The 14,919-nt window shown below is 46.7% G+C and overlaps 1 protein-coding gene across 2 annotated transcripts in view; it reads right to left on the bottom strand.

Moving 5' to 3' along the window:
* Positions 1–484: 484 nt before the first annotated feature.
* Positions 485–14,919, bottom strand: part of LOC122939923 — a 40,613-nt gene continuing 26,178 nt past the window's right edge. Inside the window, exons 1-2 of one of the 2 annotated variants that reach the window (XM_044296150.1) lie at positions 13,105–14,074; positions 485–774 (exon numbers count right to left, since the gene is read on the bottom strand). In XM_044296150.1, coding sequence (XP_044152085.1) covers positions 770–774; positions 13,105–13,924 — 825 coding nt within the window. In that variant the 5' untranslated portion in view covers positions 13,925–14,074 and the 3' untranslated portion in view covers positions 485–769. Of the gene's footprint in view, positions 775–13,104; positions 14,075–14,919 lie in introns of those variants that run through there. The other variant, XR_006390205.1, reaches the window with a different exon arrangement.

The raw sequence follows: 14,919 nt of genomic DNA, 5'->3' as shown, positions 1-14,919 counted from the left end.
AGACCCTATGACGGATCTCAATACCAGAAAATGTTAACGCTAGTGTGAAAGTAGCCTAAGGTTTTTTTTTCATGACTTACTTTTTGACGGTAGGTCATCAATATCTGATTGTGGTGGTCTAACTACTGGAGCTGAGGAACAGGAAACCATTACTGCAGCGCCACCCCCATTAAAGGAAATGTAGCTCTGCATTAGGGCTTATTCAGACAACCGTATATTTGTATCTGCATCCATTCCGCAATTTTCCATGGCCCCTCAAAAAGATAGAACATGTCTGATCCTTGTCCGCAATTGTGGACAAGAATAGACATTTCTATCATAGGGCTGGTCGTTCCATTCCGCAAAATGCAGAACACACACTGCTGGTATCTGTGTTTTGTGGATCCGCAATTGAAGATTATGCTAGCTTTAGTGTACTAATAATCTTAATTTTAATAAAGACAGGAGGCGAGTATTTTGCATTAACTCTCTTTACTAACTCCACAGCAGTAAAGAAAAATGTAAAGAGTAACAAGTAGATCACTGCTCGGCATAGTATATAAGGGTCATGCTGCCTGTACACTTCCTCTTTCTAAAAGCGACATCAAAGTCCAGGTTGAGCTCGAACATCCAGAATTTTAACGAAAACTGTAACAGCGGTTTCTGGCGAGCAGAACTTGAGGAGACTTCTGGTAAACGAGGTTGGAGGTAAGACCGAACGAAGCTCTCATCTCATCCTATGGGGTCGTAAGATTAACAAACCAGCGACCAGTGGAGGACCTGAAGAGGGTTACACTGAAAGGAGAGTATAAAATAGGTTAGGTATAGAATCGTAACTATTCACACTTATGGGTTTTAACGGAATAGTGTAAAGTTAAATCATTACAAATAGCGTGCAAATTATCTAGTGGCTAAATGTATGGTAGGTGTAAGTATGTAATACAACTAAGAACTGTCCGTCAGGGAGGCAATACTTAGGGTGAGAAATTCTGAATATGTCCCAAAACAGAGAGATTATTAAAATCAAGCCCCATATCCGTCACCTTGAGATTCACTCCCCCAAAGAGTCAGGGTAGGGAATAGAAGGGAGGGAAAATACTCGCCTCCTGTCTTTATTAAAATTAAGATTATTAGTACACTAAAGCTAGCATAATCTTCAATTTTAAAACATGACAGGAGGCTTCCTATTTTGCAATTTTAACGCTGAAGAAGAGATGTCCCAGCAGAAGGGGGAGTGCGAAAATAAAAGGTACGGAAAGTAGATTCCCTAGACCAGTCCGCCGTTCGGAGAATATCTGAAAGGGACGCCCCTGCCATTAGGGCTGATGAAGCCGCCGCTCCGCGAACGGAGTGGGCGCCGAAAGCGGGGTCTATACCTGTGAGGGAAAGGATCCAGCGGATCCAACGGGCCAGCGTGGTGACAGAGACTGGGGCGTAAGGGCGCACGTAGGAAACTAGGTGTTGACCTGACGTAGAGGAACGGAGTGAGGAGGTAACCGAAACATAACTGCGAAGGGTGGACACAACACAGAGCTGCTGGTCGTCTGCAAAAAAGGGATAAGAAACCCGACGTCGAACCTGATTTAGTGTGACGAGAGATATGGAATGTGACTCCTTCAGGGGTCACCTCAAAGGCATCAACATCGAAGGCCCGAACGTCCGACACCCGTCGGAAAGACACAAGACAAAAGAGAAAAGCGCACTTAGTGGATAGTTGGCGAAGGGAGAGGCGGTCATTCGGAGGCCAATCCCTGAAAAAAACGGAGAACCAGTCCCACGTTCCATAGCTGATGGTATTTGGGGGCCGGGGGGGCGGCGGAGCCGCATGCCGCGGAGTAGGCGACAGACCAGAGGATCTTTGCCGACCGGGAGGTCCCCGACGGAAGTATGGGCTGCCGAAGTCGCGGAGCGAACGACGTTGAAAAACAGTAGTCTGAGATAGGCACAGGGGTGAAAAACAGTAATGAGAGAGTAACAGCTAATTAGTACAGTCACACTGAATCCCCAATGAGATGTTATGAGGTTAAATTAAGATGGCCGCGAAATCCCGCGATGTCCGCAATCCAAAATGGCGGCCGCGAGTGTAGGCCGTAAGCCAGGGACTAAATTTTTGAGGCCAGCCGTGATTTGGAAGCGGGCCGGCACGAAAACGGCCACGAAAATGGCGCGAAAACGGCGCGAAAAGGAGGAAGCCAGGAGGCACTCCAGGCTAGAGGGGGACCTGAGGAACCCGAGGTAAATTATAATAATACGATATAGTAAGAAATAAATGTACAAGAAGTAATGTAGCTCCAGGGGAACAAAAAGTCTGACCTGTCTGTGAAGGAGCAGTAAAGAAAGAGGAAGTGTACAGGCAGCATGACCCTTATATACTATGCCGAGCAGTGATCTACTTGTTACTCTTTACATTTTTCTTTACTGCTGTGGAGTTAGTAAAGAGAGTTAATGCAAAATAGGAAGCCTCCTGTCATGTTTTAAAATTTGCGGACCGCAAAACAGATAGGATTGTCTGAATGAGCCCTTAACCAGACATGACCACTACACAATGTACAGAGCCGTGTGGTTCTGGTGCCTGGCTCAAGTGCTACAACTGGTAAAAACAACTAATCGTTGGGGTCCAAGAGTCAGACTCCCACCAATCTAATAGTTGTGTAATGGAAAGCCCCTTTCATTTTCTCTCTAACAGACCATAAAAGTGAAACTTTGATGAAAACCCGCTTTTAACATAATTGAGGGTATTTGAGGACCACATGAAAATATCTGCAGAACCTTAAAGGGGTTGTCCCGGTTCAGACATACCTATAATTTCACCCAGGCAGCCCCCCTGATGATAGCATCGGAGTGTTTCATGCTCCGATGCTCTCCTTTGCCCTGAGCTGGATCGTGCAGGGCAAGGGCTCTTTTATTTACAATAACACACTGCTAGACAAATGCTGACCTCACCGGCTCTGATGGGCGGGCTTTAGGGCTGCCCTAGCCGTTTTACAGGCTAGGGCAGCGATAAAGCCCGCCCATCAGTTCCGGTGACGTCACTGGGCTCACTGCTGGGCGGAAGCCTCCGCCTGGCAGCCCTATGGAGAGCCCGGTACATCACCGGATCTCCTGAAAATGCCTTTGCCCTGCGCGATCTAGCATATGGCAAAGGAGAGCATCGGAGCATAAACTGTTCTGATGCTCAAGTAAGGGAGGCTGCCTGGGAGAAAATGGGGATATGTCCGGATTCAGCTCTGAAACCGGACAACCCGTTTAATGCAATGCAAAGCTAGCTGAAAGCAGTCTCCGCAGTCATCTAGGTTGTGTACATTCTACAATAACATTTTGTTGGAAGGACTGAAAACTAAGCAGATTGTGCTGAGATCCCAGCAGATCAACTATTCTCTGTGAGTTAAGTGTCCCTGCAGATCCCCCACAGGAGAAACAAAGTATTACACATTGACCACTGAATTCCATCGGTTGTTCATGTAATTCCAGTTCATCCAGAGTAAAAGAAGCTATTTGTAGATGCTCTCCTCTGTAGCTAATTGATGAATATCCCGACTGAGTTACCACCACCCATCCCGCCATAGTTGCCTTTACAATGTACACAGTGGTTATTACTGAGATTCCTGCGCGGTTATGCAGAGAGGAGAAATCACTGTATACAAAGGGTAGATTATAAGTACAACAGGTGATTTTTATTTTTTATCTTAAAAAGGACCTTTCACCGCTCCTGACATGCCTGTTTTGATAGCTTCATGCATCCCCCATGTAATAACAATTCTGGAGCATCTATTCCTATGACTCTATGTTGTCCCATTCCTCTATTATTTCTACTAGAAGTTATGAATGAAGGACAGTCTGCAGTAAGGGGACAGAGGGGAGGTAACCAGTTGGGGGGGGTGTACCTGCACAGACTCACTCTATCCAATCAGTGCTGCCATTTTCAGACCGTGCAGAGACACCCCCCCAACTGGTTACCTCCCCTCTGTCCCCTTACAGCAGACTGCTAGCAATTCATTCATAACTTCTAGTAGAAATAATAGAGGAATGGTACAACATAGAACCATAGGAATAGATGTTCCAGAATTGTTATTACATGGGGAATGCATGAAGCTATTAAAACAGACATGTCAGGAGTGGTGAAAGGTCCTCTTTAAGTGTAAATGCAGAATGTAAAGAATACCTTGGAGTTATATATAACATAGGCTTTTACTGGTGCCATTGTGGCACAAGCTGTCACTCATTCTCATGCATGCCTAGTACATTACTCAATGTATTGTACAGGGGTGTATGCAGGGGTCAAGTCCTGGGAAAAAAAGTGTGGGAACTCACCCAAGATCCAGTGCCTCCGCGTGAAGTCACGGCACGCGGCGTACGCAAAGGGCAGGGAAGGTCACTCTCTTTCTCCCCCCTCCCTTGTCACTCTCTTTCTCCCCCCTCCCTCCCTCCCTCCCCTGTCACTCTCTTTCTCCGCCCTCCCTCCCTCCCTTGTCACTCTCTTTCTCCCCCCCCCCCTCCCTCGTCACTCTTTTTCTCCCCCCTCCCTCCCTTGTCACTCTCTTTCTCCCCCCTCCCTCCCTCCCTTGTCACTCTCTTTCTCCCCCCTCCCTCCCTCCCTTGTCACTCTCTTTCTCCCCCTCCTTCCTCCCTTGTCACTCTCTTTCTCCCCCCTCCCTCCCTCCCTTGTCACTCTCTTTCTCCCCCTCCCTCCCTCCCTTGTCACTCTCTTTCTCCCCCTCACCCCCTTCCTTGTCACTCTCTTTCTCCCCCATCCCTCCCTCCCTTGTCACTCTCCTTCTCCCCCCTCCCTCCCTTGTCACTCTCTTTCTCCCCCCTCCCTCCCTTGTCACTCTCTTTCTCCCCCCTCCCTCACTTGTCACTCTCTTTCTCCCCCCTCCCTTCCTTGTCACTCTCTCTTTCTCCCCCCTCCCTCCCTTGTCACTCTCTCTTTCATTCCCTCCCTCCCTTGTCACTCTCTCTTTCATTCCCTCCCTCCCTTGTCACTCTCTCTTTCTCCCCACCCACCTCGGGTGTAGCGTGGCCGAGCTCTGTCCGGTCCGTGATACAGGAGCATTTGCTGTACCCGGCCGGACTGACAGGAAGTGCACACTAAGTGAGCACTTCCTGTCAGTCCGGCCGGGTACAGGAAACAAAAGCTCCTGTACCACGGACCGGACAGAGCTCGGCCACGATACACTTGAGGCGCTTCCCTCCTGTCGGTCCCTCTCTTCATGCTGCGCCAGAGCGGGGCACCGACAGTGTTGAGGGGCACAATGCGCTGCCCTGCTGAAAGGGAACGGCGTTCCTGCTAAGAAAAAAGTGCAGGAACGCCGCTCCCACGCGTTCCTGCAGGACTCGAGCCCTGGGTGTATGCACAATATGTCTCATGTTTTTGGGTGTGTACTGAGTCACAACACTCTGTTGTAAACTCAACTTTCCTGTGCACTGAGGGTGTTGGATGGGCAGGTTACATGGGTGGTGGCTGATGTCATAACTTCCTATCACATGTAATGGAAATAATAAAATACTGGTACATGGGCTGTCTGTGTAACTGATGACCTTTAGCCTACACTAATGGTCTACAAGTCTCAATATAAGTTGCCGATGTGGGATGTGGTTACACAGCAGTTTGAGATCCAACGGTACAGTGGGCACCACTGGGCACACTGGGCACCAAAGAACAGAACAATTACTCACCTGCCATCTTCCATTTTGTGTCATCCTGTCTGTGGGTACTATGTTTGAGTGATAAAAAGTTGCACAGAATTACTAAGTCCGATCTTGACTCATAGGGAGCCAACTTTCAATAGGTGGTGTTGGCGAGATGCTTCTCTTTCCTTGGAAGAAACCTCTTTGAATATTGGTTTCCCATGCAGCGTTGCCAATAAGTCTCCATACCATGGAGTATTTACAGTAAGTTTCCATACAGGACTGGTCTCTTTAAGAAGATTCAGCACCCTGTCTAAGTTGCTTCCAAGGCATCACACCAAGCCAGCCCGAATCCTACTCCATACTGATGAGGAGCAAGCATCCAGAAACAGCTGTCTATGGGTGGACATCTGGCCTGGCTATATTCCATTGTCAAATCCCAAGGCTTGATGGAAAGTCAAATCTTGACTCATAGGGAGCCACTTCCAATAGGTGGCGCTGGGAGCTGTTTTTCTCTCTTGGGAGATACCTCTTTGCACAGAGGCGACTCTTCCATTAGACCACTTAGGCCGCCTCCTAAGGCCTCGTGCTAGTGGGGGCCTCGCTCTGGCTCCCACCTGCACCCGACACCGCCGCAACTGCAATTTTATTGGCTTCCAGGTGGCCTGCAGACCAGTGCGCAGAGTGCTAAGCAGACTAACAAGGTAAGATAAGAAGAGCCACTGCGGCCAGGCCGCTCTGAGCCCCTCTGCTCTCTGCCTCTTTAGGAGAGCAGTGGCTGCTAGGGCTCGAAGCGTGCGACCGCACAGGCACGTCTCTGACTGAACACAATGCCAGCCCCACCCTCAGAGGCTAGAGCAGCCAGGAAGAAGGAGCCAGGGCCCTGCCTCACCTCACCTCACTCAGTGTCTGTGTCCATGTCTGGCTTCCACCGGCGCCTCCCTGAAGACAATGGACTGTAGACTGGTGCCCGAAGAAGAATCCTAAGGTCAGGTCACCTGACTCAGGTGTGTGTCCTGCTGGCCGCTGTGACCCCCCACTACCTGGCTGGCCTGATGATAATAACTTACTGACTGGTGCCAGTAATGTGCCCATAGAGGGGGAGAAATGTGCAATTGGGAGGGGGTAAGATGTGCTGCTGCCAGGCCCATGAAAATGTGACATGGATGGAGGGGGAGTAATGTGACATTAATGCCGGGGGCATCATTGGGGGCACTTTTTACTGGCACATTATTAGGTGGCACTATGGGGGCACTTCTTGTCGGCACATTATTGGTGGGCACTATAGGGGCATCTACTGAGACCACAAAGAAGGGGTATGTTATATGGAGGGCTCTGTACAGTGGCATTTTATACTGGGATACATTATGGTGGGTACTATGGGAAGCGGGAGAGGAGTTATTCTGCCACAGATGTACGTTAGAGATTATCCCCTGATTGGTTGTGAGTGATAGCCCCTGTACAAGCAATGGTAGATAGCTGAACTCACTAATATCTCCAGATATAGGCACCAGTTGCATGTGATGATCCAGTGAGGAGAATAAAATGGTGAAGCTTTGATCATTTATTGATTTGTCTTGGAAACAAATGCAGGGAAATGAGGGTATGCTAGAGGATATTAGAGATACTAGAGGTCAAAAAGAATAGCTCTCACCACCTTGAAGGTCTGCGACAAAGAGGAAGTACGAAGGACCTTTCAGAGGATGTGATGTCACAAAAGAGGGAGGAGAGCAATGCAATGGGAATTTACATAACACACATAAATGAATTATAAGAATAACCACAGGGTGGCAGCGTTACACAACATGGTAAATGATAATATAATGCAAACACAAATTGTAGAATACAAGAATAAAGGCTGGAACAGCACACTCCCCGTCTGAAATCCTTGGATTTCACTATATATGCAATTACCGAAATGTCCATGAAATGTTGGAACCTGAAAGACAAAAAACAAACAAAAAGAACATACTGGAACTGGTGAACTGGAACAGTCCAACACCTTGAGTCTTCTGGTTGCCAGGAATAAAGTTCCTCAAGTAAAGAATCATTCCTCCACGGGTAAGAGGAGAACAATCTCAGATGCAGGCCTGATAAAGGGTTTGGGATGGCCTTGTTTTGCGATGGTCACTTCCACCTTGCGAACTTTGCCATCTTCACTGATGAAGACTTTTGAGATGAGTCCCATGGGCCAGGAGTTTCTTTCCACCTTTTGGTCTTTCATGAGTACAAGATCTCCTATCTGTAAGTTTGGCTTGACCTGTTGCCACTTTCTACGTGCTTGCAGAAGCGTTAAATAATCCTTTTTCCACCTGCTCCAGAAACAGTCGGCCAGATGTTGAACGTGCTTCCACTGTTTCAGATATATGTTACTAGAAGAAGACTCTTCAGGTGGATTAGGAACAGATCCAAACTTCTGAGTGAGAAGAGTTGCTGGAGTAAGAATGGCAGGGGATTCTGGATCCATAGATACAGGTACAAGAGGTCTTGAGTTGACAATAGCAGATACCTCAGCCAGGAAAGTAGTCAAAGTCTCATGGGTGAGCCTTGAGAAGTTTGAGTTCATAAGCATACAGTCCAATATTTTGCAGGTGATGCCTATCATTCTTTCCCATGAACCGCCCATATGAGAGGCATGCGGGGGGTTAAAGATCCATGTACAACCATTATTGGCTAAGTAGTCTTGAACTGGTTTAGAGTCAATTTGCAACTCTCGACAGGCTCCTATGAAGTTGGTTCCACAGTCAGATCTTATTTGCTTTACTGGTCCTCTGATGGCGAGGAATCGTCTTAAAGCATTGATGAAGCTAGAAGCGTCCATGGATTCTATTGCTTCAATGTGTATAGCACGTACACTTAAGCATGTAAACAACACTGCCCATCGTTTGCTTTCTGCATGACCACCTCTGGTCTTACGTGCAGTGACTGTCCATGGCCCAAAGACGTCCAGACCAACATAAGTGAACGGTGGTTCGGTGCTTGTCCTATCAACTGGCAAATCAGACATTTGTTGATGTTGTAATTTTCCTCTCGCCTTGCGACAGTTAATGCAATGGTGAATAATATGAGCAACCTGTCTTTTTGCTCCCACTATCCAAAGACCTGCGGCTCTTAAAGCGCCCTCAGTGAAATGTCGGCCTTGATGCTGGACTCTTTCATGATAATGCCGTATCAACAGTGTAGTAACGTGGTGTTTGGCAGGAATAATAAGGGGATTCATTTCTGCAATCTCTAGCTTAGCCTTGTTTAGGCGACCACCAACTCTCAGCATGCCACGATCATCAATTACTGGTTTCAAGTTGACAATGGGGCTGCCTTTTGGTATATCTTGCTTGTCATGTATACATTTCAGTTCCATTTTAAAGGCACTCTGCTGTACGTTACGTATCACAAGCAATTCACTTAGAATAATGTCTTCTGCCGTTAGAGGTTTATGGCACAGGTGCCAACTGCGACAGTCAGTGTTATGCTTCTCAGCATGAAAACAATGAACAATGTGGACTAACCTTGCAATGATGTGAATGAGTCTTGACCATCTAGAGAAGCGTTCAAAGCGATGACAGCCCAAGCCAGCGCTCCTTTCAGACTTGGTGACGAAGGTACTAACTTCAGGCCGAATCTCTGGATCTTCATGAGGGTCCTGGAGACTGAAGACGTCTTGGATAGGAGTTTCTTCATTCTGGTTCAGCAGAAACTCTGGACCTGTCAACCAAGAAGAAGTTGCAGAGACTCTTCCAGATGCTGGTCTGGTGGCGCAATCTGCAGGATTGAGATGAGATGGAACATAGTGCCACTGTTCAGGTTTAGAGGATCTTCTAACCCTTTCGATGCGGTTACTGACATAAACGTAGAAGCGTTTTGACTGGTTGTAGATGTAACCCAGGACAACCTTACTGTCTGTGTAAAATTGAATGTCATCCACCTGAATATCCAGCTCACGTTGTATAAAGTCCGCAATCTCTACGGCTAGCACAGTCCCACAAAGTTCGAGTCTAGGAATGGTGTGCTCAGGTTTTGAAGCTAATTTTGCCTTTCCAAATAGAAATCCAACATGTGCTTGATTGGAATAGTCTATTACCTTTAAATAAGCAACAGCTGCGATGGCTTCAGTAGACGCATCTGAGAAGATGTGGATTTCTCTCCTCCGAGTGGCTGTAAGGGATGTTGGAGTGTAACACCTTGGTATGTGAATACTGTCTAATGCATGCAAGCATTCCTTCCACAACTCCCACTTTTGTTGTTTGTCAGAGGGCAGTGGAGCATCCCAGTCAGATACAGACTCTGAGAACTGTCTTAACAGGAATTTGCCTTGTACAGTCAAAGGTGCCACAAATCCCAGGGGATCATATAGGCTGTTCGCCACTGAGAGAACTCCCCGTTTAGTAAATGGTTTATCTGCACAGTTAACTTGAAATCCAAGGGAGTCATTTGCTAAGTCCCACCTCAGGCCCAGACTTCTCTGTACTGGTGGATTGTCTATCCCTAGATTCAAATATCTGAATTCTGTGGCATGATCGCTGGGCTGGAAGGCTTTCATTACGGCAGCGCAGTTAGAGGCTATCTTATGTAACCTTAGACGAGACTTTGAAAGCATACCTTGTGTCCTTTTGAGCAGATCTATGGCCTCCTCCGCTGTAGGGAAGGATTTGAGTGCGTCGTACACATAGAAGTCTCTCACGACAAAGTTTCTGGCATGTTCCCCAAATTCTGACTCACCATCTAAGGCAGCCCTCCGTAGGCCATATGTAGCAACCGCAGGTGAAGGACTGTTACCAAACACGTGCACCTTCATGCGGCATTCAACCATTTCTTTGCTGGTGTCATTGTCTCTATGCCAAAGAAACCTGAGGTAGTTTCTATGATCTTGCCGCACGATAAAGCAATGGAACATTTGTTCAATGTCAGCAGTAATGGCTACTGGCTCCTTTCTGAATCTCATGAGCACTCCCACCAGATTATTGGTCAGGTTCGGACCGGTGAGAAGGACGTCGTTCAGAGATACGCCATTATGTTTGGCACTTGAATCGAATACCACTCTTATTTGGTTTGGCTTCCGTGGGTGATATACCCCAAAGGATGGAAGGTACCAGCATTCTTCATGCTCTTGTAAGGGTGGAGCCAGCTCTGCATGATCATTGCAAAATATTTTTTCCATGAAGGCCACAAAATGACTTTTTATTTCTGGTTTGCTTTTTAACGTACGTTGCAAGGAGATGAATCTGGAGAGTGCTTGTTCCCGGTTGTCAGGAAGTCTGGCTCTTACAGCACGGAAAGGTAAAGGTGCAACCCAGTGGTTAGATGCATCTTTGAAGAATTCATCGTCCATTATTTTAATAAACTCTTTGTCATCCATGGACAAGGCCAGTTTGTCGTCGTCTGGTGTTGTACAAAACACAGTTTTTCCTAAGTTATCATAACTGGTAGGAATGATGTCTGGTGTCTTTAAGAGGTTAGAAAGCCTTTCCTTCACCTCATAATGATGAACACATGGCTTAAAATGAGATGTGCGACCATTGTTGAGCACAAAGGTTTTGAAGGAGTTCACTTGAGATGGTTTGTGGCTCTTATTTATACATACATCGCCCACGATTACCCAGCCTAAATCGAGTCTCTGTGCATATGGGGCATTATCAGGACCGTTGCATTGTTGACGCACCTTGTGGACCCTCAGAATGTCTCTCCCGAGCAGAAGTAGGATGTCAGCATTCATGTCCATAGGGGGAATCTCACTAGCTAGATGTTTCAAGTGGGAATGATGGTATGCAGCTTCTGGAGTAGGAATTTCATCTTTTTCATCTGGTATTTGGTCGCATTCAATTAACGTTGGCAAGGGTATATGAACGTTCCCTTTTATGGAGGAGATAAGGTATCCAGTGGCTCTTCTGCCATAAGTCTCTACACGACCAGAACACGTGTTGAGGGTATATGGTGTTGCTTCTCCTGCTATGCCGAAAATCTCAAAGAATTTAGGTTTTGCCAGAGACCTATTGCTTTGTTCATCAATAATTGCGTACATTCTGATGGCTCTTTCAGATTGCCCTTCTGGGTAGACATTGACCAAAAACACCTTTGCACAGCACTTAGAATCAGCCTCCTTGCCACATATCGCCATACAGGAAGAGGAAATAGTAGTAGTAGCTAATTCTTGATCCGGTGGCTCCCCGCCATGAAGTGCAACGGCATTGGTCGCAGCTTGAGATGGTGCGTTGTCTGAAGGCAAGGTAGGATGCATTGCTGTAACGTGCTTGTCACTGCTGCATTCTGCACACTTGATAATAACCTTACAGTCTTTCACCATATGATTAGATAAGGCACAACACTTGTAACACTCCAAGCTCTTTGAGTATCTCTCTGCGTTCTTGCAAGGTCTTTGCCCTGAGCCCACGACACTCCTTTAAAGGATGAGGTCTTTTATGGATGGGGCACATGCGGTTAGGGTCCTTTTCTTTGAGGACAGGGTATTCCTTCCTAGTAGTGCAGGTTGAAATGAGTGGAACATTGGTTTTCCTAACGGATACTGTCCCCCTTAAGTCTCTACGTTTATTTGTGGTGTTGTCATACCTTGAACATGAGGATGAAGCAGGTAGAGTGGATTCAGAGAAGTCAAAGCTGGGGTCATTCTTCTTTCGAGCTTGGTCACTGATGAATCTGGTAAAATAAGAGAAAGAGGGAAAAGACACATTGTGTTCTCTCTTGTATCTGGAGCCCTGGTCTGCCCATTTCTCTTGCATGCCATGTGGTAGTTTCGACACTATTGGATTGACGCCATGGGCGGTATCAAGGTAACTCAGTCCTGGCAGACGTGGGTCCATTTTTGCCAATTCAAGTTCTTTTAGTAGGTCGCTTAGATCCTGGAGTTTGCGATTGTCTTTGCCAGTTATCCTTGGGAAGGCTTGAAGTCTCCTGAATAGGGCACTTTCTATAGCTTCTGGACTGCCATAGGTCTGTTCAAGTCTCTCCCATGCTGCAGCGAGACCTTCCTCTGAGTGGCCTGCATGAACCACTCTTAATGTCTTTATGCGTTCTGCAGATTCTGGGCCTAACCATTTGATGAGCAAGTCAAGTTCCTCCATGGCAGTGAGGTTTATATCACCGATTACTGCTTTAAAGGTTGATTTCCAGGCCCTGTAGTTTTCGGCACGGTCATCAAACCTTGAGAGACTAATGTTAATCAGCTCCCTGCGCATCATGTATCTGGCAAAGTCTGACATGTCCGATCTCCCATTCCATACTGTTGTATTGCATTGTGGTGTCTCTACAGCATGTAGGGGCTCTGGCAAATAAGGTTGAGATTGATCAGGATGGAATGATGTGGCATAAGGATTAAGCTGCGGTTTAGTCTCTGGATGGTCAGCCCGCTTGGTGCTAGATACTACCTTATTACTGGGGTGTGACGATTTCTGGTACTGTGTGGGTTCGCCCAGTTGGTGAGTTAGAAGTGGCGTTGGTGCATGCGATTTAGCAGGAGGAGTAGGCGATGGTTGCCTTAGCACATACCTGGCAGTGCGGTCGGCTGGGTCTTCCTCTTCTCCTGGGACGAAACAGTCTGGTCGGTACCTTGGCCTAATGCTTGCTCGAGGACCTTTAGTTTAGCTAAGGTAGCTGCTTCTTCCCTTTCTGTCTGGAGGATCTTTAGCTGGGCTTCTGTCTCAGCCTCCATTTCTGCTTTCTTCTTCGTAATCTCCGCCTCCTTCTTAGCAAAGGAAGTTCTTACGCTAGCTTCCTCTGCTTCTGCCCGGACTTCTATAAGCTTGTCATGCAATGCTGACCTTCCGGAACGAGAGGTTTTGGAAGATGAGAGGGTATATTTTGTATGTTTACTTGAAGTTGATCGATGGGATCTCGCCTCCTGTAAGTGTGCAATGCGGAGTTCTGCCTTGCTCTTAGCATCTTGTACTATGGCATCCTTCTCTTCAAGGAGATTCTTTCTCTCACTCAGCTCGTCAGAGGCTTCGTCAAAATCAGAGTCGCTCAGGAAAGTGATGTACTTAGCAGAGAGTCGCTGATAGCGGACGTAGGAGTTAGTTAAGCGATTCAACGTTGTGGTTAACTTTGTTGGGTCATTGTTATACCATAAAAGAGCTGCTATATAGTGTTCAGTTCTCTGCCATAAATCGTTTAAATTATCACTGAACTCTTCTTTGGTCGCCTCAAAGTTCTCTCTGATCTTTTGTGTTGGCTTGATAACACGTTTAAATCGTACTGCTTGTTCTTCAGTTAACATGGACTCTGCTTCCTGCATATCTGAGTTTTTGGGAGCAGGGTGACTTTCTGTATGTTCAGTTACTGAGAGATCCACTAAGCTTCTTGTGGACATGTTATTCCTATTTAAGCGGTACTGTCTCTTTAAGAGGGTATTCCAGCTTGTGCACTGTGCTTATGAAGCCACGTGCGTATAAGATGGCGGACAGCTCTAAGCTCGCTGGCAGACTGTGTGTAGACATGCAAGACTGTAGATTTAAGCTTCTTTTTGACTATTCTGCCACAGATGTACGTTAGAGATTATCCCCTGATTGGTTGTGAGTGATAGCCCCTGTACAAGCAATGGTAGATGGCTGAACTCACTAATATCTCCAGGTATAGGCACCAGTTGCATGTGATGATCCAGTGAGGAGAATACAATGGTGAAGCTTTGATCATTTATTGATTTGTCTTGGAAACAAATGCAGGGAAATGAGGGTAATCTAGAGGATATTAGAGATACTAGAGGTCAAAAAGAATAGCTCTCACCATCTTGAAGGTCTGCGACAAAGAGGAAGTACGAAGGACCTTTCAGAGGATGTGATGTCACAAAAGAGGGAGGAGAGCAATGCAATGGGAATTTACATAACACACATAAATGAATTATAAGAATAACCACAGGGTGGCAGCGTTACACAACATGGTAAATGATAATATAATGCAAACACAAATTGTAGAATACAAGAATAAAGGCTGGAACAGCACAGGAGTACTATGGGGTCATCTCCGGGGGCACTAAGAAGGGGTATTTTATACTGGTACATTATGGGGGCACTAGGAGGAAGGGGGGAGAGGAGCACTATGGGACAGTTACTGGGGGCACTATATAGGGGTATTTTATACTGGCACATTATGGGGGACACTATGGGAACATTAGCTCAACTGGGGGCATTACAAGGGGGTATTTTTTGCACTGTCACATTATAAGGAGAATTATTACTACTGGGGGCATTATAGTGGGCTTTATTACTCCCCCATGGTATGACCCCCTAGTAGCAGCACCAGCCTCTCCCTGCTCTGCTATCCCTCTGCCCCTTCTCCAAATACTTATTATGAAATCTTTCTCATTAG

The sequence above is a fragment of the Bufo gargarizans genome, chromosome 1, assembly GCF_014858855.1.
Source record: "Bufo gargarizans isolate SCDJY-AF-19 chromosome 1, ASM1485885v1, whole genome shotgun sequence".
NCBI lineage: Eukaryota > Metazoa > Chordata > Amphibia > Anura > Bufonidae > Bufo > Bufo gargarizans.
Note: the sequence above shows the minus strand (reverse complement) of the source record. Positions and strands in the feature narration are given on the sequence as shown.